Source organism: Ornithorhynchus anatinus, chromosome 2 (assembly GCF_004115215.2).
Source record: "Ornithorhynchus anatinus isolate Pmale09 chromosome 2, mOrnAna1.pri.v4, whole genome shotgun sequence".
In the NCBI taxonomy this organism is placed as follows: Eukaryota; Metazoa; Chordata; class Mammalia; order Monotremata; family Ornithorhynchidae; genus Ornithorhynchus; species Ornithorhynchus anatinus.
In genome coordinates this window covers 92,612,776-92,635,496 of record NC_041729.1, presented here as the reverse complement: position 1 = coordinate 92,635,496, position 22,721 = coordinate 92,612,776, and the positions used below count along the sequence as shown (strand labels likewise).

The following is a 22,721-nucleotide window of genomic DNA, read 5'->3' as shown; positions in this document are numbered from 1 at the left end:
CCTTTTACAGTGGAGATCACTGAGGGCGCACAGAGAATAATAATAATAATAATAATGTTGGTATTTGTGAAGCGCTTACTATGTGCAGAGCGCTGTTCTAAGCCCTGGGGGAGATACAGGGTCATCAGGTTGTCCCACGTGAGGCTCATAGTCTTAATCCCCATTTTACAGATGAGGGAACTGAGGCACAGAGAAGTGAAGTGACTTGCCCACAGTCACACAGCTGACAAGTGGCGGAGGCGGGGTTAGAACCCATGACCTCTGACTCCCAAGCCTGGGGTCTTTCCATTAGACCACGCTATTGATAATAATAATAATAATAATGATAATATTGGCATTTGTTAAGCGCTTACTATGTGCCGAGCACTGTTCTAAGCGCTGGGGTAGATACCGGGTCATCAGGTTGTCCCAGGTGAGGCTCACAGTTAATCCCCTTTTTACAGATGAGGTAACCGAGGCACAGAGAAGTTAGGTGAATTGCCCACAATCACCCAGCTGACAAGTGGCAGAGGCGACATTCGAACCCATGACCCCTGACTCCCAAGCCTGGGCTCTTCCCACTGAGCCACGCTGCTTCTCTTAAGCACTCACTATGTGCCAGGCACTGTACTGAGTGCTATACCACACTGGACATCTTAATAATAAGGCGCAGAACAATAAACATCTTAAGAAGAAGAAGCAGAATAATAAACAATTTAGTAATAAGAAGCAGAAAAATAAACATTTTGATTAGAAGAAGCGGAAGCAGCGTGACTCAGTGGAAAGGGCCCGGGCTTGGGAGTCAGAGGTCATGGGCTCAAATCCCGGCTCTGCCACTTGTCAGCTGGGTGACCTTGGGCAAGACACTTAACTTCTCTGTGCCTCAGTTACCTCACAAGACACTTAACTTCTCTGTGCCTCAGTTACCTCATCTGTCAAATGGGGATGAAGACTGTGAGCCTCACGTGGGACAACCTGATTGCCCTGTCTCTCCCCCAGCGCTTGGAACAGTGCTCTGCACATAGTAAGCGCTTAACAAATACCACCGTTATTATTATTATTATTATTACCCCAGCGCTTAGAACAGCGCTCTGCACATAGTAAGCGCTTAACAAATACCACCATTATTATTATTATTATTATTATTACCCCAGGGCTAAGAACGGTGCTCTGCACATAGTAAGCTATTTATTGCCATTGTTCTTGTCTGCCTGTCTCCCCCGATTAGCCTGGGAGCCCATCAAAGGGCAGGGCCTGTCTCTATCTGTTACCGATTTGTCCATTCCAAGCGCTTAGTCCAGTGCTCTGCACATAGTAAGCGCTCAATAAATACTATTGAATGAATGAATGAATAAGCGCTTAACAAATACCAACATTATTATTATTCTTATTAATAAAAGAAAAAGATGGTTATTTTTGAAGCGTGGGAAAAGAGAAACAGCGCTCCTTAGTGGCCAGAGAGCCCGGGCCTGGGAGCTGGAGGGGTCTGAGTTCTAAACCAGCCGGGCCACTCGTCTTTTATGCGACCTTAATAATAATAATAATAATAATAATAATAATGGTGGTATTTGTTAAGCGCTTACGATGTGCAAAGCACTGTTCTAAGCACTGGGGGATACAAGGTGATCAGGTTGTCCCACGTGGGGCTCACAGTTTTAATCCCCATTTTACAGATGAGGGAACTGAGGCACAGAGAAGTTCAGTGACTTGCCCAAAGTCACTTAACCTTGGGCAAGTCACTTCTCCGTTCCTCAATTCCCCCCATCGAGAAAATGGGGATTAAGACTGGGAGCCCCATGTGGGACAAGGGACTGCGGCCCACCTCCATTACTTTGCATCTACCCCAGCATTTAGTAGAGAAGCAGCGTGACTCAGTGGAAAGAGCCCGGGCTTGGAAATCAGAGGTCATGGGTTCGAATCCCACCTCTGCCACTTGTCAGCTGTGTGACTGTGGACAAGTCACTTCACTTCTCTGTGACTCAGTTCCCTCATCTGTCAAATGGGGATTAAGACCGGGAGCCTCACGTGGGACAACCTCATGACCCTGTATCTCCCCCAGCGCTTAGAACAGTGCTCTGCACATAGTAAGCGCTTAACAAATACCAACATTATTAATCCTGACCTGGCCATGTGTCAGCTGTGTGACTTTGGACAAGTCACTTCTCGGTGCCTCAATTACCTCATCTGTAAAATGGGGATTAAGACTGGGAGCCCCACGCGGGACAAGGGACTGCGGCCCACCTCCATTACTTTTGTATCTACCCCAGCTTTTAGTAGAGAAGCAGCGTGGCTCAGTGGAAAGATCACGGGCTTGGGAGTCAGAGGTCATGGGTTTGAATGCCGGCTCTGCCACTTGTCAGCTGGGTGACTGTGGGCAAGTCACTTCACTTCTCTGTGCCTCAGTGACCTCATCTGTAAAATGGGGATTAACTGTGAGCCTCATGTGGGACAACCTGATGACCCTGTATCTCCCCCAGCGCTTAGAACAGTGCTCGGCACAGAGTAAACATAGTCATAAACATAACAGTAGCAATAAATGCGATTGAATGAATGAATATTATGACCAATGAATTATTATATTATTTTATAATAAATTACATGAATATAATATGTTTATAAAACAATATATCTATTATGCCATTCAATTTAAATTATATAATTTATTATTATGAAAATGGGGTAAGACTGTGAGCCTCACCCTGTATCTCCCCTAGTGCTTAGAACAGTGCTCTGCACAGAGTAAACATAGTCATAAATATAATAGTAGTAATAAATGCGATGGAATGAATGAATATCAGGATGGATGGATGGATGGATGGATAGATGAATGAATGGATGAATTGATGGATGGATGAATGAATGGATGGATGAATGAATGAATGAATGAATGAATGAATGAATGAATGAATGAATGAATGAATGAATGAAATGCCATCACCCCCATGTCTCTCCTCTCCCCGCCCAACTAAGGGCAAAGGCTTCAGTTTCCACCACCCGGAAGCAGAACTTCCCCCCTCCCCCCCCCCCCCCCCCGGTCCCCGCCAGCAAGCACTTCCGGGGCCTTGCCCTCACCGCCTCTCGCCTTCGCCCCTCGGAAGGACGCATGCGCGGGGGCGTCTGCGCGCGCAGCCGGGGAAACCGTTAAAGAGGCGCGAGCGCCGCGCAGCCGCCCTCTTTCCCTGTGGCCGCCGAGCGGAGCGGGAGGCGGAAGCTGCCCCGGGGGTGAGTGCGGGGGACCATGGCGGCCCCGGGGAGGGGGAGGGAGGACAATCCGCCCCGCATCGGCGCCATCCCACCCCATCGGCGCTCGGGCCCGGCCCCGGACGGACGTCGGCCCCTAAGGGCATCTTTCTGACTCTTTATTTCAGGGATCGCACCATTCGGCCCCGCCCCTGACCGCCGCCATGGCCGAGGAAGGGTGAGTGCCCCCCGGGGGACGGGCGCCAGAACGAAAAGAACGATAATCGCGATGGCGTGTTAAGAGCGACGGTGATGATGCCATTTGTTCGGCCCTTTCCGTGTGCTAAGCACTCTTCTAAGCGCTGGGGGGAGAGACGGGCTCATCGGGTGGGGCCCACGTGGGGCTCGCAGGCTGCAGCCCCCATCTAGGGTCCAAGCGCTTAGGACAGTGCTCTGCACAGAGGAAGCGTTTAGGACAGTGCTCTGCACATCGGGTGGACCCCATCTAGGTTCTAAGCGCTTAGGACAGGGCTCTGCACAGAGGAAGCGCTTAGGGCAGGGCTCTGCACATAGTAATAGGAAAAGTTAAGGGCAGTGCTCTGCACATAGGAGGTGTTTAGGACAGTGCTCTGCACATAAGCATTTAGGACAGTGCTCTGCACATAAGCGTTTAGGACAGTGCTCTGCACATAAGCGTTTAGGACAGTGCTCTGTACATAGGAAGCGCCTAGCACAGTGCCCTGCACATAGGAAGCGTTTAGGACAGTGCTCTGCACATAATAAGCGTTTAGGACAGTGCCCTGCACATAGGAAGCGCCTAGCACAGTGCCCTGCACATAGGAAGCGTTTAGGACAGTGCTCTGTACATCGGGTGGGCCCCCATCTAGGTTCTAAGCTCTTAGGACAGTGCTCTGCACAGAGGAAGCGTTCAGGACAGTGCTCTGCACAGAGGAAGCGTTTAGGGGTGTGGGCCCCATCTAGGTTCTAAGCTCTTAGGACAGTGCTCTGCACATAATAAACGTTTAGGACAGGACTCTGCACACCATAAGCGTTTAGGACAGGGCTCTGCACGTAGGAAGCGCTCAATAAATTCTGTCGAATGAACGGATTTTGCAGATGAGGTCGCTGGGGCACAGAGAAGAGAAGTGACTTGCTAATAATAATAATAATGATGCTGTTAAGCGCATACTATGTGCCAAGCACTCTTCTAAGCACTGGGGGAGGAACAAGCTCATCAGGTTGTCCCCACGTTGGGGGGGGTTTCACAGTCTTCAGCCCCATTTACGATCCAAGCGCTTAGCACAGTGCTCTGCACATAGCGCGCAAGGACAACCTGATTACCCTGTATCTCCCCCAGCGCTTAGAACATAACGCTTAACAAATACCAATATTATTATCATTAGCTGCTGTTGAATGAATGGATTTCTCAGATGAGGTCCCAGGGGCACAGGGAAGTGAAGTGACTTGCTAATAATGGTATTTGTTAAGCGCTTGCTCTGTGCCAAGCACTCTTCTAAGCGCTGGGGCAGAGATGCTCATCAGGTGGTCCCCACGTGGGATTCACAGTCTTCAGCCCCATGTACATTCCAAGCGTTTAGTACAGTGCTCTGCACATAGTAAGCGCTGAATAGATGCTGTCGAATGAATGGATTTTACCAATGAGGTCACTGGGGCACAGAGTGATTTACTGATAATAATAATCGTGTTTGTTAAGCTCTTACCGTGTGCCAAGCACTCTTCTAAGCTCTGGGGGAAGAGACAAGCTCATCGGTTTGTCCCCACGTGGGGCTCACAGTCTTCAGCCCCATTTTACAGATGGGGTCACTGAGGCACAGTGAAGTGACCTGCCCAAAGTCACAGCTGAGCAGTGACGGAGCTGGTCTTACAGCAGTGCATATTTGTACATATTATTGGTGACTATTTTGTTAACAATGTGTATATATCTATGATTCTATTTATCTTATTGATATCTATACCTGACTTCTTGTTTTGTTTGTCTGTCTCCCCCGTTTTGACTGTGGGAGACAATCCTTGGGCAGGGATTGTCTCTTATCTGTTGGCGAATTTACATTCCAAGCACTCAGTACAGGGCTTTGCACATAGTAAGCTCCCAGTAAATAGGGTTGAATGAGGCCTAGAGAAGGGAAGTGACTTGCCCAAAGTCACACAGCTGATGAGCAGGCAGAGCTGGGATTCGAACCCAGGACCATGATGGGGGTGTCGCCCTGGGAGGAGATCTCGCCGAGAGGTTGGACCCTAACGCCTGCTTACTTTGTTTTCCATGTAGCATTGCTGCTGGAGGTGTAATGGACGTCAACACTGCGCTCCAAGAAGTGCTGAAGACCGCACTCATCCACGACGGCCTCGCCCGTGGCATCCGCGAAGCTGCCAAAGCCCTGGACAAGTAATGACGATGACAGTAATAATCTCGGTACTTGCTAAGCGCTTAATGGGTGCCAGGTACTGGACTAAGCGCTGGGGTAGATGCGAGCAAATCAGGTTGGAACATGTCTGCTCTTTCTGTTGTATTGTAGTCTCCCAGGTGCTTAGTACAGGGCTTTGCACATAGTAAGTGCTCAATAAATATCAGTGATTGATTGAACACTTACTGCGTGCAGAGCAATGCATTGTTTGGGAGAGTACAATTCAAGAGAATTGGTAGACGTGTTCCCTGCCCAGAAGAATTTGGTCTTTGGGGCCAGAGAGCAAAATTCCTGTCCCATGTGGGGCTTATGCTCTCAATCCCCATTTTACAGATGAGATAGCTGAGGCACAGGGAAAGTGTTTTGCCCAAGGTCACACAGCAGACAAGTGGCAGAGCTGGGATTAGACCCCAGGCCCGTGCTCCTTTCCCTAGCCTGTGTGGCTTCCTTCTTGTGAATTCGTGCCAAAGACCATAACGGGTTGTTAGCTCAGAGCCTGGAAAATGGCCCGAGACAACTTCACTGTTGATGTTTCCGTGTCCACGCTTTGGGCACGCGAATCGCCATGAACTAGCCAGGAGGCCGTCGGTTTTTGTGGGAGTTCACTTTTATGGCTCTCACGTCTATTTTCTCCATCACTGTCTACCACCAGATGCCACTTGCTTAAGTAGGAACTCACAGAGGCATCTTCATTCTCAATTTATACCTAATACAAAGTGGCAGCTAATTCTAAGGCGTGTTATTTAAAGGTGGTGGTACTTGGGCCGGTGCACTAGCTAACAGTTTGAAAAGGTGGCCAGCGGTAGGCGGGAGGGGTGTAACAAACCTTGATGCCTTTTTGGAGGGTCTGTGTAACTAGGTACAGTTAATGGTAAGGCAAGAAGGGAATTAGTGGAAGAATAAAGGCATCGGATCTTAGGTGAGGCAGTCACCTACAGGACTTGAATGATGACTAGATTGTCGGATACCCCTACACTCCAACGTATGAGTGAAAAAAAAGTCTGACAATCCTGTAGGATTATTGTGTGGCAGGAACGTGGCGAGGGAGAAATGAAAACGTTGATCTTGGCACAAGCTGTGTTCAACAGGTTTTTCAGATTATTGCACCTCCTTGTCGTTTTTATCCACTGACAATGGGGGCTTTTCCTTGGAAAACTGACTACAAAGTTATGAAAAGTGTATGGAAAAATGATGAATTAGATTCAGGTGTGAGTTATAAAGGGGACTAACTATCTTCTGGACTGGAGATGGGAGTTTATTTTCTACTTCTGGTTTTGATTTAGCTTTTTGGAAACTGGTAATACGAATATTCACAAGCTTCACTCTAGTGAAGCTTAAGTCTTTCGTGCTAGCTTTTATGGAAAAGTAGTAGGAAAGTCTCTAGTAATGAAGAAAATGTTCCATTTAATGAATACTAGCATTTTGTTTATATATACTATATATCAAGCGTTGTATTAAGGTAGATGAAAGATCAGGGGTAAGCAGATGGGGAAATAGACATGGACTTGGTCAAGGACAAGATAGCTTCTAGATTAGGACCTGAGTCCTCTGATTTCCAGGTCCATGCTGCTTTTCATGTGATTTACTCATCTAGCAGTTTTACATATTAGGCTAATTGAGGGAATATGAAAAATCATTTTCCTTTTGATGAGTTACCCATAAATGTTTAAAAGTTCAAAGGATTTTTCCTGGTCTGGTTACACTGGCAAAGTGACTGCATGTGTGATATCCCAACAGCTTTTGAAATATATGCTGGAAGGTTTCTCAACCTGATAATTTCAAGTCAGTTCAATTCACTTTGGTGTAGACTGGCAGTCCAATCCACTGGAAGCTTCACTCGGCTGGCTGGATGTGCCTCAGCAGCTCCTGGCATGAATCCCTTACGCCATGAGGCATCGTGGCAATGCTGCACAGTTTAAAAATGGATTCTAATCGGCTGTCTAGCCCAGGAACAGGTAACAACCCTTCCTATATCCGGTGGCTGATTCTGTTACCACCTGTCCTCACTAAAGGCCTAGCTTGGAAAGGCCTTACCATGAAAGCGGTCCGTGGAGGCCACCAAGTCTCGATGCTTGCTCTTACAAAGTAGATCAAGATCCTTGTAATGTTTGCCATTTGCAGTTCAACTGATGTAACTTCGTGAGCCTTTAATGCTGGGGAAATGTCCCAGCTTCCATTTTGCATGTTTGCCAGTGTAGACAGCACAGAAAAATCGTTACTTTAATTTTGATGTAGCGTGGGTGTGAATGTTGGGCACAGGCATTCGAACAGCTGTTGGATGAAATGTCCCGTCTCTTTCAGGCGCCAAGCCCATCTCTGTGTTCTCGCTTCCAACTGTGATGAACCAATGTATGTGAAGTTGGTTGAGGCCCTGTGTGCAGAGCACCAAATCAACCTGATCAAGGTGAGGAATGGTGTAATTTAGTTGAGCAGGTTGGATTGAAGTTGCAGTCAGCCTGTATTACATGCGACCTCCATTTCACAAAGACATCTGTTCCCCTCACTGACACATATCACCAAGGGGAGAAATCAGGATGGGACGGGTGCTCGTGGATGAGCATGAAACAGCGAGCTCATGTGACCCGAGGCCCCTTTAATGCAGACTTCCATTTTATCCCTGTTCCGCCATCTCAGTTGTAACTGACCACAGACTCTAGGTTGGAAGTCAACGTCCATGTCTGGGAGCCAGCCATCGAGTCTCCGACCCATGGGCGTCTCTCTCCCAGAGTGTTCCGCTTCCCATCTGCAATCTGGTAGTGTGAAATTCATTCAGAACGCGGCTTCAAAGGAAAAAGGGATAGCTTAGATCCAGGGTGGACAAACGGGTGGTGTCAGGGGTGGGAATCCAAGATTGATTTCTCAGCTGATAGTCCGGCAGTGGCAAGTTACGTATTCTGGCTTGGTGAAATAGCAGGTACACGGGGTTCTGGTGCTGTACATGATGATAGCTTGGCTCCCTCTACTGAAAATGGTGAGGATAATAGCCATGTCACCCAATAGTATCTGAACGTACAGCCGCTTGAATCTCCCCGTCTGATAGGTTTGGAGTTGTGCAGCATATTCATTGTAATTAATTTACACAACAGGTGGACGACAACAAGAAACTGGGTGAATGGGTAGGCCTCTGCAAAATCGACAGAGAAGGGAAACCCAGAAAAGTTGTGGGCTGCAGCTGTGTGGTTGTCAAGGTAAGCGCTCTAATTGTCAGTGGGATGGGGCAGAGGAAAACCGAGATGGCTGCAATAAATCATGGGTTCTGGTTTGCAAATTGCCAAAACCCTATAAGCCAGTATACTTCATCTGCTTAACTGAACGTGTTTTGCAGAAGGGATGTGTGAATATGCTGGCAATATCATAGCCTGGGTACGAGCCTTGAAGACTCTGTAGTCATTAAGGTCCCTGAAATTGGCAACATCTCTCTACAGCCTCCATCCGTGTTATATGCCGGGAGCCCGTTCCCTCCTTGGCCCCGGCAAGGTAAATCGCACCTGATTATGCCTACATTTCCCCATTTGGACACATGAAAGAAAATGCTGTCCTTCCACAGTAGAAAGTCAGTTGAGTGGGAGAAGGACAAAACAAGTGGCCTGTGACTGAGGCCCACTGGCTGCTAAGGCATCTTTTTACAAACTGTTAGGGTCTTTTCTCTAAAGACTTATTTTTCTTTTATTTCAGGACTATGGCAAAGAATCTCAGGCCAAAGATGTCATCGAAGAATATTTCAAGTGCAAAAAATGAACAAATAAAAGCCTTGGCCTGATCAGCATTCCTTTGTTTGAAGGGATGGGTAGCAGAGTGGGAGTTGGGCCACTACAATGTTCATAACTTAGATTTTGCATGTGGCAAAACCAGGAAAGGCCTAGAGGTGTAATTTCAGAAGTAGCTTTGAAGATGGAGAGCTGTGGTCTTGGTGCATAAGGGTGTTTCAGGAAAATGGTCAGGTGATTATTGGAAGGTACAGAATGTTTTGAATGTAGTGGGAGAAGGTGATAGTTGTCGTGGCAAGATGCAGATCAGTGGATGATCACTGAAGGAAGCTTACATGATTTAAAATTCTATTTTCTGTATACCTCTTAACTGTAAGCACACTATGGTCAGGGAACATGTCTACCAACTGTACTCATGTGCCTACTACAGTACTCTGCTCACAGTAAGGGTGCAAATACCTTTGATAAGTGAGTAGTGATAATCAATACAAAAACTTGGTTGACTATGTCCAGTCAGTTAATCATTGAGTGCTTACTGTGCAGAAGAGCCCTGTACCGAATGCTTTGGAGAGTGCAATATAATGGTAACCACATTCCCTGCCCATGAGTTTAGAGTGGGGGCAACAAATTGATGAAGGTATAAAATTCTAAATACGAACACAAGTGCTGTGGGGTTGGGTCACGGAGGGAGGGGAATGAGTAAAGGAGCAGATCAGGGTGATGCAGAGAAGAGAGGAGGCAAGGAGGGCCTAGTCAAGGAGGTTAGGGGAATGGGGTCTTACAGCTTTTGAAGGTGGGGAGATGTGGGCAAGAAGTCATTGAGATAAAGGAGATTCAGGTAGATTAGTTTTTGAGGATTGAACTGTATCCATGGGCTTGGATAGCTAGGGGATAGGGTGATTGAGTGCTCTAAGGCTGTTGGTAAGTTGCTTCAGGCTCACTAGAGCCTCTCGGCCAGCATTTTAGAAAAGCAGCATGGTTCAATGTGGAGAGCACAGGTTTGGGAGTCAGGTCAAGGGTTTTAATCCTAGCTCCACCACTTGTCAGCTGTGTGATTTGGACAAGTCACATACCTTCTCTGCTTCAGTTACCTCATCTGTAAAATGGGGATTGACAGCCCTACATGGGCCAACCTGATCACCTTGTATCCACCCCAGCGCTTAGAACAGTGCTATGTACATACTAAGCACTTAAATGCCATCATTCAGGCACTACAAAGTACATGGGATTGAACAGCAAGAGTTGGTAGACAAGTGCTGCCCTCAAGGAGCTTAACACTTTTGTGATGAATTGTCCTGGCTATGGTGTGATAGAGTCAAGAAAGCCTAACTACAATTACCCAGTAGTTGTGTAGGCCTCCATGCTTTAACTTTAATACTGGGATATCAGATATATCAGTATTGGTAGGTTATAGGCATATGGAAAAATGCAGCTTTTGCCAGTCAGTCATCTGTATTCCACGACCAAAAGCAATGCCACCGTGGACCTGCTTGCTGTATACAGTAATTCAGCCATTTCATTAAATCATGAGAGTTTACCATTTAAGGCACTTAGCTAAGCACTTGGGAGAATACAATAGGCACACATTTTGCCTAGGAAGGGGGATGAATAAAGGGAGCAAGTCAGGACAACGCAGAAGGAAGTTGAAGGAAAAAAGCTTAGAGAAGGCCTCTTGGAGATGAACCTAAAATAAGGCTTTGACAGCTGGAAATTCAGTGAGATTTGCAGAGGAGCAAGGTGTGGGCTGGGTTGTAGGACAGGTGGGGGGGTCAGGGGGCTTTAAACTACTGGTCAGCTTTTGCAAAGGTGGATGGACAACCACCGAAAGAAACATGACCTGAATGTGTTTGTAGAAAAGTGATCTGGGCAGCAGTGTGGACGAGTGGGGATAGACTGGAACCTGGGAGGTTAGCAAGGAGGCTGAAACAGTAATCCAGGCAGGCGGATTTTTTTTTAAACAGCATTTTGTTGGGTGTTTACTCTGCAGTGCTGGGGTAGATAACAGCTAATCAGGTTGGACACAGTCCATGTCCCACATGGGGCTCAGACTTAATGCCCATTTTACAGATGAGGCAGCTGACACAAAAATTGAATGACCTGCCTGAAGTAAGTGGCAGAGGTGGGATTACACCATACAGGACGATTCATCAAAAAAATATTAAGCTCCTTGAGGGCAGCACTTGTCTACCAACTCTTGCTGTTCAATCCCATGTACTTTGTAGTGCCTGAATGATGGCATTTAAGCACTTAGTATGTGCAAAGCACTGCTCTAAGCGCTGGGGCGGATACAAGGTGATCAGGTTGTCCATGTAGGGCTCAGTCTTAATCCCCATTTTACAGATGAGGTCACTGAAGCAGAGAAGGTATGTGACTTGTCCAAATCACACAGCTGACAAGTGGTGGAGTTGGGATTAGAACCCATCACCTCTGACTCCCAATCCCACCCAGTCCTTCTGATTCTATCTGTTAGGCCACACTGCTTCTAGCTTCCATTTTATTGGGTTAAAAATAAACTGGCACTACAATATCCTTTAATCACTGCTGATAACCGTTTGGACTTTATTAAACTGTTGAGTTTGTCTTGAATAGACATCCTCAAACCCAGACATTCAATCGCATTTATTGTGCGCTTACTGTGTGCAGAGCGCTGTACTAAGCGCTCGGAAAGTACGATTCGGCAACAGAAAGAGACGATCCCTACCCACTGACAGAACATGGGATTATAAAGAAAGGAGTCCCAGCTGGACAGGAGGCTGTAGCAAATGCAGTGACCTTTGAGAAGCTAGTGTGATAGGCAGTTATTAAAACTCCTGTCCAGATGGAAAGTTTGTATCCCTCCCTGTTAGCAAGCTCCAGGTGCTACAGAGATGGTCTGATCTGTTGTCTCCACTGCAGTCTTTGGCATAGAGTGATGCTTAAATATTTTATCATTACAATAGAGGGTCTGAAATTCTATTGGGGTGACTGTTTAGGCCAGACCAGGGCCTTGGGGGAACATCAATTACCTCTTTTACAACGTTCAAGAAGCAATGAAGCATTTTTATGTTTTCATGTTCTGCCAGTACAATACTATTTCGTTCTTCAAAAGCAGCAAAGTGTGATCTTAAAAACCAATACTGAAATTTAATTAAAAATCACCAAGGGTGTTTTGGGGCAGAGCCCTGTATAGAAGTTGAGACTTATCAACAGAAGAAATGCACTCCCTGCCATTGAGAAACTTACCCACTCAAAGAAAAAAATGAATCAGTTGGGAAATCACATCTGAGGAATCCTGTTTGACTCCATGTGGGAGGCCCTACTGCTATGTCCCTCTGGGCCTGGTAGGGGTTAGCTTTGGTCTGGCAGCTGGATGTGACAGTGGGGAAAAAAAGGAAAAGGACAGTGGAGAAAAAAAATGGCATTTGTTAAGCGCTTACTATGTGCAAAGCACTTTCCTAAGCTCTGGGGAGGGTACAAGGTAGGTGATCAGGTTAGGTGGTCCCATGTGGGGCTCACAGTCTTAATCCCCATTTTACAGATGGGGTAACTGAGGCACAGAGAAGTGACTTGCCCAAAGTCACACAGTTGACAAATGGTGGAGCTGGGATTAGAACCCACGACCTGTGACTCCCAAGCCCGAGCTCTTTCCAAAGAGCCACGCTGCTTCTCTGGAGGAAGTGATGGGTTATGGTGGGAATCCTCTAGTATAAACTGCTGTGGTCAGGGATCCTAACTACTTATCATCTATCTACCCCAGCAATTAGTAAAGTGTTTGGCACATCATTTCTTTACAAATACCACAATTACGAATCTGTAATGATGCATCTGTGAGAGCTACTTGGGAAGGGGGATGTATGGGACAACCTGTGTGCTTGGGTGTAAGTTCATTGTGGGCAGGGAATGTCTCTTTGTTATGAGTCAATAGTATCTGAGTGCTTACAGTGTGCAGAGCATTGTACTAAGCAATTGGGAAAATAAAATATAGCGATAAATAGACACATTTCCTGCCCACGATGACCTCATATTAAACTCTTCCAAGTGCTTAGTACAATGCTCTGCATACAGTAAGTGCTCAATAAATACCAGTGACTGACCGTTGTGGAAGTGGGGTGGCAGAAGATTTAAACGTCATACCACCTGCATACATAAACTTAATGACATATGTGGCATTTACAGAAATGTATTTTTGCTGCTGCATTTCTGTGCCACCCTGCCCACCCCTCAAGCAACTCAACCCCGAGAACCTGATTTATCCCCCGATTCTGGGTCAATTCTATCCCAAATGCAATTTTTGAGAAGAGCTGGTAGGCCACATTCCACTTCACAGTTCCTAAGGTAATAGTTCATCCCGGAGAGCTGGGGGGGTAGCCATCTTTGGGAGGTCTGGTATGGTTCCTTGAGTCGGTGGTGGCTTACCTGGTTGACTACCTCAATCAGAGGTATTTATTGTGTGCTTGCTGTGTGCAGGGTGCTGTATCAAGTGTTTGGGAGAGTACAGATTTTCAGCCTGTGACCACCTTAGTCTCAGTAGTATTTCAGGTGCATTGCCCAGGTTACTTTATACTTTCTTGGTTGGATGTCCGGTGAAATATCACCATAATAATACGTGGAGCGGCCCGAGCTGACGGTCGGAGGCCCCGGCGGCTGGTAACAATAATAATAATAATAATAATAAATGTTGGTATTTGTTAAGCGCTTACTTCGTGCAGAGCACTGTGCTAAGCGTTGGGGTTTCCTCTCCACCCAAACAGCTACCTTACTGCTACGGGCTCTCGTTATATCCCGGTTAGACTACTGTCAGCCTTCTCTCTGATCTCCCTTCCTCCTCTCTCGCCCCACTCCAGTCTATTCTTCACTCCGCTGCCCGGCTCATCTTCCTGCAGAAACGATCTGGGCATGTCACTCCCCTTCTTAAACAACTCCAGTGGTTGCCTATCGACCTCCGCTCCAAACAAAAACTCCTCACTCTAGGCTTCAAGGCTCTCCATCACCTTGCCCCTTCCTACCTCTCCTCCCTTCTCTCTTTCTACCGCCCACCCCGCACGCTCCGCTCCTCTGCCGCCCACCTCCTCACTGTCCCTCGGTCTCGCCCATCCCGCCGTCGACCTCCGGGCCACGTCCTCCGGTGGTCCTGGAACGCCCTCCCTCCTCACCTCCGCCAAACTGATTCTCCTCCCCTCTTCAAAACCCTACTTAAAACTCACCTCCTCCAAGAGGCCTTCCCAGACTGAGCTCCTCTTCTCCCTCTACTCCCTCTGCCATCCCCCCTTTACCTCTCCGCAGCTAAAGCCTCATTTTCCCCTTTTCCCTCTGCTCCTCCACCTCTCCCTTCCCATCCCCACAGCACTGTACTCGTCCGCTCAACTGTATATATTTTCGTTACCCTATTTATTTTGTTAATGAATTGTACATCGCCTTGATTCTATTTAGTTGCCATCGGTTTTTACGAGATGTTCTTCCCCTTGACGCTGTTTAGTGCCATTGTTCTTGTCTGTCCGTCTCCCCCGATTAGACTGTAAGCCCGTCAAACGGCAGGGACTGTCTCTATCTGTTGCCGACTTGTTCATTCCAAGCGCTTAGTACAGTGCTCTGCACATAGTAAGTGCTTAATAAATACTATTGAATGAATGAATGAATAATAATTATGTTGGTATTTGTTAAGCGCCTACTATGTGCAGAGCACTGTTCTAAGTGCTAGGGTAGATACAGAGTAATCAGGTTGTCCCACGTGAGGCTCACAGTCTTCATCCACATTTTACAGATGTGGTAACTGAGGCACAGAGAAGTGAAGTGACTTGCCCACAGTCACACAGCAATGTGCCTTCTTATTCAACTGGTCCTGCTCAAAACCAAGTTTCCTAATTGAGTGGGAGCACAAGCGCGTTGAAATTTTATCTAGGATTTTGTAGATCACTGCCATTTGCCCCCAGGGGACGAAGGGACTGGCAACTTTCCATTTGGGAAGGCAAAAAGTGGAGGCTGAACGCCTTGTTCTTGAAGAGTAATGAGCCATTCCAGGGATTGTCAGCCAGATTGGAAGGCCATGACCACTTCCCAGTGATCAGTGGACAGGACTTCACTGCCCTTTAGAATTACTTGGAGTGATTGGGAGGTCACAAGGCTACCCAACTAATCAGTTCTGGATGTAAGGAAACTGTTGCAGGATCCTTTTCTGAATTTGAGTTTGGGCAGCTCACTGGTTTAACCATTCCTTGATCCAACTGGCTCCCTCTAACTCTTTAAATTCTTCTCCAGAAAGAATGCTTCTCCGGAGTCGGGCCCTTGTCGATCTAGGGTGGTATCAAGCTGTCTCCGTCTCCCGTCCGGAAAACTCCTACCCACTCTGGGGAACTGGGGGGAGGAGCTGCATAGCCCACCAAAAGCTGGGGTTCGGTGTTCAGAGCCTGAAAAAATACTTTAAAAGGCATTTGGAGACTAGGGAACCCTAAAGAGCACGTGGAATCGGGGAAACTATTTTTACATCCCTATAACTCCTTTTTGAAGCCAGTTTATCGAGGCAGATGCCAACAGTGCCATATTGTATGAGTGATGTGTGTGAATAAAGGCCTCGTCCCAGGCAACATTTTTCCTCTTCTCAACTTAACCACACCTAACTCAAATTTACCAACGGATATAAAACTCTGGTTGGCTTGTTAGAGAAATATTCTTTATAAGGCCTGTGGTATTTCACATTACTGCCAGAGCCGGTTTAAAGGAGCAAAGAACACATATAAAAATAGATATGAGATCCATAAGGGGAAAAGAAAATATTAGCATACAAATTCATACAAACTTGAAGCCCTGGCTTGTTTGAGGATTTGAAGCTTGAAAGATGCTTAGCATGTTACATAGGTCAGCAACTGCATTGCTTATGTGGAGGTTTTGTGTATCGCCGTCACTGACCCAGAGCTGGATAATAAAATAACACATTTGTGCCATGCTTTCACTAGGTGATATCAGTAGATTAAAAAAATAGAATAAAAATGAAGCTTCCTCCCATTCTGAAAACAAGAAATAACATTTTGCCTAGATCTTATTTGCCAAGTTTCTTTCCAGAAAGTATTTTCTTTAAGCCACTGAAAAATAACCACTTTGTTCTAAATTAAAACAGAGGATGTGGTATTGAACATTTTGTCATAGGAATGCTGTGAGGGTATTTTGCAAAAATATATGTGAAATTAGCTGAGCCCTTTGGAGAGTGAGCTCTGGGTGGGACAGGGACTTTGATCCTCCTAATTCTAATGTGTTCTCCCAAGCACTCTAATAATAATGTTGGTATTTGTTAAGTGCTTACTATGTGCAGAGCACTGTTCTAAGCGCTGGGGTAGACACAAGGGAATCAGGTTGTCCCACGTGAGGCTCACAGTCTTAATCCCCATTTTTTTTTTTTTTACAGATGAGGTAACTGAGGCACAGAGAAGTTAAGTGACTTGCCCACAGTCACACAGCTGACAAGTGGCAGATTCGGGATTCGAACCCATGACCTCTGACTCCAAAGCCCATGCTCTTTCCACTGAGCCAGAGTATGGTGCTCTGTAGCGATGAGTATTCAGTAAATACAATTGATTGATTGAGAGGTAATAGCTTCCTTATTATCAGCAATAGTAATCATGCCTAATCTCCCCTGTTTAGCTTAGCAATTCAAAAAGGTGAATTCATGGGAGAACAAATTGTTATAAACTAGAATGAGGTGGAAATATATTCAAGGGTGAGTCAAGACCTTAATATTCCCACCTTTCAATTATGAGAAAATTTAATGCATCATTATTTTAATTTTGGTTTATTTTTCTTGCACTCTGAAATAAGGTGAAAATGTTTTGGACCTTTTTCAGTGATAAAATTTCATTTTATTGCCAATAAGGCTTAGTTGTCCTTTCAAAAATGTTTGAATAGTCAAGGCTTTACGATGCCATGACTACACTGTCTGATAATGCAGCAATCTAAGGCAGTCTCAACAAACTAACATTTTGGAAGCTGTTTCCATTGTGGAAGTTTGGTTTGAAATATTCCGGGGATTCGGGGGCCAAAGTTTTACAGTACCTCAATGAAAGGAATGGAAAGGAATTTATAGTATAATTTTTGGCCTGAGTTTCAAGTTGTTGTTGTTATGATCTTACTATAGGCTAATGCTGGGGTAAATACAATATAATTAGATAGGACACAGTCCCTGTCCCGAAAGAAATTCATAATCAAGAATGTTGCTAGCAAATGGGGAAAAAATACCAGAGTTCCTCTTTACATTTAACAGGCCAGCAAGTCATTAGCTGGTGTAAATCCTAGGTTGGAAACATGAGTTAGCATATGAAGGAGGCTGGACTATTAGCAGTTCTTGCAGCATTGGTAGGACCCCAAAAGTTTATGATTTTGAAAATTACTGAAGGGAAAGAAAGTCTTTTGTGTTGTTTATTTTTTAATGGATTTGTTAGCACTTTGTGCTAGGCACAGTACTAAAACATTGGGGTAGATACAAGCAAATCAAGTTGGACAGAGTCCATGTGGAGCTCACAGTCTTAATCGCCATTTACAGATGAGGTAACTGAGGCATAGAGAAGTTAAGTGACTTGCCCAAGGTCACCCAGCAGACAAGTCCTCCATCTCGTCCAAGAGGCTTTCCCCAGTTAAACCCTATTTTTCTCCGGCTCACTCCCTACTGCGTCGTCCACTCTCGTGTGGGAGGCTAATGAGGATCTGGAGTTTCATGAATGCAGAAAGTGAAGGGACATTTTATGCTTTGCTGGTTTAGGCAACTACATTTGCTGTTTCCTAATTTAATGAATTTTGTTGTTGTTGTCTTATGCTGTCAATTTGTGTCCGACCCTCAGCGACGCCATGGACACATCTCTCCCGGAACGCCCCATCTCCATCTGCAATCATTCTAGTAGTGGATCCATAGAGTTTTCTTGGTAAAAATACGGAGGCGGTTTACCATTGCCTCCTTCCACGCAATAAACCTGAGTCTCCACCCTCGACTTTCTTCCATGCCGCTGCTGCCCAGCACAAGGGAGTTTTGACTTGTAGCCGGTTGCCTGCCACTCGCTAGCCACTGCTCAAGCTACAAATGTAATGGGTAGGTCTCTGCTTGACCGTCCCTCCCGTAGCCGAGACTGGTAGGGTCCTGGAAACTCTCCAGGTGCAATCCTGAGAGGTGAATAGTATTTACTGAATGTTGATTCTGTGCAGAGCACTGTACTAAGCATTTGGAAGACTACAATAGAGTTAGTAGACATGAACCTTGCCCTCAAGAGGCTTATATTCAAGTGGGGAGCCAGCAAAATAAATTACAGGTAAGAGAAACAGTAGTAAACGATGAAGATACGTAGGTAAGTACAGTGCTAATAGTCTCAGTCCCCGTTTTACAGATGAGGGAACTGAGGCACAAAGAAGTGAAGCTACTTGCCCAAGGTCACACGGCAGACAAGTGGCAGAGCTGGCTTCTAGACTGCAAGCCCGTTGTGGGCAGGGATTGTCTCAACTGTACTTCCCAAGTGCTTGGTACAGTGCTCTGCACACAGGCACTCAATAAATACGATTGAAAGAAGGAAAGAAAGAAAAGAGGAGAATACCTAAGCTCTTAAGTGACTCAGCTCTAGGTGGCAAATGGGCATTAGGTTTGGAAAGTAAGAGATTAAGCAGAGAAGTGTTAAACCCAGGAGAGATGGTTCCAGGCAGAAGGGAGGGAGTAAGAGGTCAGTGATGAGAGATGAGAACAAGGCACAAGTAGTAAGTTGTTTTTCTAGACTTTGTAAGTTTCCCTTCTAGGAGAGACTGGCTCTAATTCTGTTTCCAAAGGTGAAAGGTCATATTGCCAGAGAAAGGGTAATCTTCAGCTATCTGTAGAGGACCAGTGTGGCCTAATAATAATAATAATGTTGGTATTTGTTAAGCGCTTACTATGTGCAGAGCACTGGGGTAGATACAGGGTAATCAGATTGTCCCACATGAGGCTCACAATCCCCATTTTACAGATGAGGTGACCGAGGCACAGAGAAGTGAATAATAATAATAATAATGTTGGTATTTGTTAAGCGCTTACTATGTGCCGAGCACTGTTCTAAGCGCTGGGGTAGACATAGGGGAATCAGGTTGTCCCACGTGGGGCTCACAGTCTTAATCCCCATTTTACAGATGAGGGAACTGAGGCACAGAGAAGTTAAGTGACTTGCCCACAGTCACACAGCCGACAAGTGGCAGAGCTGGGATTCGAACTCATGAGCCCTGACTCCAAAGCCCGTGCTCTTTCCACTGAGCCACGCTGCTTCTCATGCCTAGTGGAAACAGCACGAGCCTGGGAGGCAGAAGGACCTGGGTTCTAATATGATTCAGCCACTTATCTGCAGTGTGACTTTGGGCAAGTCACTTCACTTCTCTTCTCTGTGCCTCCATTACCTCATCTGTATGATGGAGATTGACTGTGAACCCCATGAGGGACATGGACCGTGTCCAACCTGATTAGCTTGTATCTACCTCAGAGCTTATTACAATTCCCGGTACATAGAAAGCACTTAACAGCTACCATTAAAAAATAAGAAGGTGCTCAGAAAAGCAAGAGATTTTCATCCAACTATATCTGCACCTCTCTGGTCCCCCGCCTTGCAATCTCAACAGCTGGCACAGATGTAAAAAGTGCCTCTGTGTATGTGTGGTGGGGGGGAGAGAGACTGGTAAAAATATATTTTTTCTCCCCTCTAAAGTTTGGATGTTAAGGAAGCAGTTAATACAGTGCTATGTTTTGATGTAAATTCTTTAACAAAACATATAGATTGTTTTATTTTTATAGGTTTATTTTATTGATTATTACTTTGATCAATTGAGATAGTGAAGAGCGTTCATTTAGCTAACCATCATCTTTATTAAAGTCACACCTCCTCTAGGAGGCCTTACCAGATTAAGCCCTCTTTTTTCCTACTCCCTCTCCCTTACGTGTCACTTATGCATTTGGATCTGTACCCTTTGACCACTTGATATTCACCCCACCTTCACAGTACTTATGTATATATCCCCAGTTTATTTATATTGATGTCTTTCTCCCCATTTAGACTGTAAGTTCCTTATGGGAAGGGAACATGTCTATCAGTTCTGTTGTACTCTCCCAAGTAACAATAATAATAATAATAATGTTGGTATTTGTTAAGCGCTTACTAAGTGCAGAGCACTGTTCTAAGCACTGGGATAGAGACAGGGTAATCAGGTTGTCCCACGTGAGGCTCACAGTTAATCCCCATTTTACAGATGAGGTAACTGAGGCACAGAGAAGTTAAGTGACTTGCCTACAGTCACACAGCTGACAAGTGGCAGAGCCAGGAGCTGAACCCATGACCTCTGACTCTGAAGCCCAGGCTCTTTCCACTGAGCCACGCTGCTTCATTTAGTACGGTGCTTAGCAGACAGTAAGTGCTCAATAATTACCATGGATTAATTAACCACAAAGTATTAACTTTGCCTCCATTTAGCATAAAACAAACACTCTTCTTGCAGAGACTGTTTCAATATTGAATCCGGAGCTAAGTACAAAGCTAACTTTAGTATTGGTCAGATGTAACTTTCAATTTAGGGCTCCAAAATACAATAATAATAATAATGTTGCTATTTGTTAAGCTCTTACTATGTGCAGAGCACTGTTCTAAGCGTTGGGGTAGATACAGGGTAATCAGGTTGTCCCATGTGAGGCTCACAGTCTTAATCCCCATTTTACAGATGAGGTCACTGAGGCACAGAGAAGTTAAGTTTTTTGTCCACAGTCACACAGCTGACAAGTGGCAGAGTCAGGATTCGAACCCATGACCTCTGACTCCCAAGCCCAGACTCTTTCCACTGAGCCACGCTGCTTCTCTGAGAGGTACAAGAGAGATGCGGTGAGCTGGAGAGGGGGTTAAGAAGAATGCAACAGCAGTGATTAAAGATGGAGAAGCAGCATGACCTAGTGGAAAGAACATGGTTCTGGGAGTCAGCGGACCTGGGTTCTAATCCCAGCTCCACCAGTTCTAATTCCAGCGCCACCTCTTACCTGCTATGTGACCTTGGGCAAAACTCTTAACTTCTCTGTACCTCAATTCCCTCATCTGCAAAATGGGGATTCAAAACCTGTTCTCCCTCCTATTTAGACAGTGAGCCCCAAGAGGGGCACTGTTATCTTGTATCTACCCCAACACTTAGTTCAGTGCTTGGCACATAATTAGCTCTAAATGGATGTCACTATAATTCATTCATTCATTCATTCAATTGTATTACTATTACAGTACGGTATAGTTACTATTATTACTATTAAAGGTTTGGAAAATAGGACATGGGAGAAGTGTCAGGGATTGGGATGATTCACCTGGAGAGCAGAAGGCTGAAGGAAGACTTTTACAGATTTCACGTCTATGAAGGGATACTGTTGACAAGTCATTTCCTTCTCCACTAAAGGCAGAACATGAAGAAATGGGTTTAAATTTCAGAAGGTCTTCTAATTATAATTAACTGAATTGCTTGAGCAGAGAAGGTTGATTGCTAAATCCTGAAAAAGCCTGAAGCATTTATTATATTTCTTCATAAAACTAGAATACAGACATACCTGCCAGGGAGGGAAAACTAAGATTAAGTGAAAGTTGAAATCCATGTTGGAATGGCATTTCCACTATCCACAAAGAGTGGGAATTAGCGTGGATAGTGCAGCGAATAAGAGGGTGGTTGAATGAGCAAGTAGAAATGAAGTTGCTTGGAGTCAGTTAAAGGCAACCAGTCAATAATATTTGAGCACCTATTGGGTGCAGAACACTTTACTGAGTGTTTGGAACATGATGCTGATTGGGTTTCCCAATGAAAATGAGGGTTGATACTCAACGTGTAGAAGGACTGGAGAATTTTCAATCAAGAAATTGATTCTAGTGATGGTTGTTTGTGCAGGGCCATCCACAGGCCCCCATCCCTGACCATTGTTCCACCTGGGGGCTAGCATGTCATAAACCAGTCAGTGGAGAGGGATGTAGCACACTGAAAAATGTGTGCAGGAATTTTACGTGCAGATCCCATTTAAGCTGAAATGACTGCATGTAACATTACCAGGAGTTCTCTGACCTACGTTCTGGCTGAAGGAGCCCCCCACAATCACTTTAGGAGCACCCAGGCCCTGGTTAACCTCTGCTGGGTCCCAAGTTGTTCCATGGTTTGGAGCATCCTAGTGTTCTCCTAGTCCCTGCATCCCTCTCGCTCCCACCATTTTTCAACTGAGCCCAGTAGACCACCACCTACCTGCTGTGTTTGGCTGTAGGAAATCTGTGGAGAAAGCTCTCCTTCCCGGGCCCATGATTTCCCCAGTCCGTGTGTCACCCTGGCACCAGGAGCATCTACTTCAGGCCCTACTGCAGGCAGATACCAAGATCTGAGATCTCAACAGTATTTAATAGGTTCTTAACAGATGAAAAGAATTAATAATTATGGCATTTGTTAAGCGCTTACTATGTACCAGGCACTA

At 45.6% G+C, this 22,721-nt stretch overlaps 1 protein-coding gene and 3 non-coding genes across 4 annotated transcripts; all 4 read left to right on the top strand.

The window, feature by feature from the left end:
- The first annotated feature begins 3,110 nt into the window (after positions 1-3,110).
- Positions 3,111-9,346, top strand: RPS12 (ribosomal protein S12). Its single transcript, XM_001506534.5, has 6 exons — positions 3,111-3,201; positions 3,348-3,397; positions 5,447-5,563; positions 7,884-7,986; positions 8,669-8,770; positions 9,258-9,346. The coding sequence occupies exons 2-6, from the start codon at positions 3,384-3,386 to the stop codon at positions 9,318-9,320; spliced, it is 399 nt and encodes a 132-aa protein (XP_001506584.2). The 5' UTR covers positions 3,111-3,201; positions 3,348-3,383; the 3' UTR covers positions 9,321-9,346.
- Positions 6,521-6,592, top strand: LOC114809469. The gene has a single exon (XR_003757253.1). It is a non-coding gene; the product is annotated as a small nucleolar RNA SNORD101 (small nucleolar RNA).
- Positions 8,514-8,598, top strand: LOC114809483. The gene has a single exon (XR_003757267.1). It is a non-coding gene; the product is annotated as a small nucleolar RNA SNORD100 (small nucleolar RNA).
- LOC114809479 lies at positions 8,866-8,999 on the top strand. The gene has a single exon (XR_003757263.1). It is a non-coding gene; the product is annotated as a small nucleolar RNA SNORA33 (small nucleolar RNA).
- Positions 9,347-22,721: the final 13,375 nt, after the last annotated feature.

Coding starts and splice junctions, on each gene's coding strand:
- RPS12 (XM_001506534.5), top strand. Junction 5,564..7,883: donor GCTGCCAAAGCCCTGGACAA/GTAATGACGATG, acceptor CGTCTCTTTCAG/GCGCCAAGCCCATCTCTGTG. Junction 7,987..8,668: donor ACCAAATCAACCTGATCAAG/GTGAGGAATGGT, acceptor TTTACACAACAG/GTGGACGACAACAAGAAACT.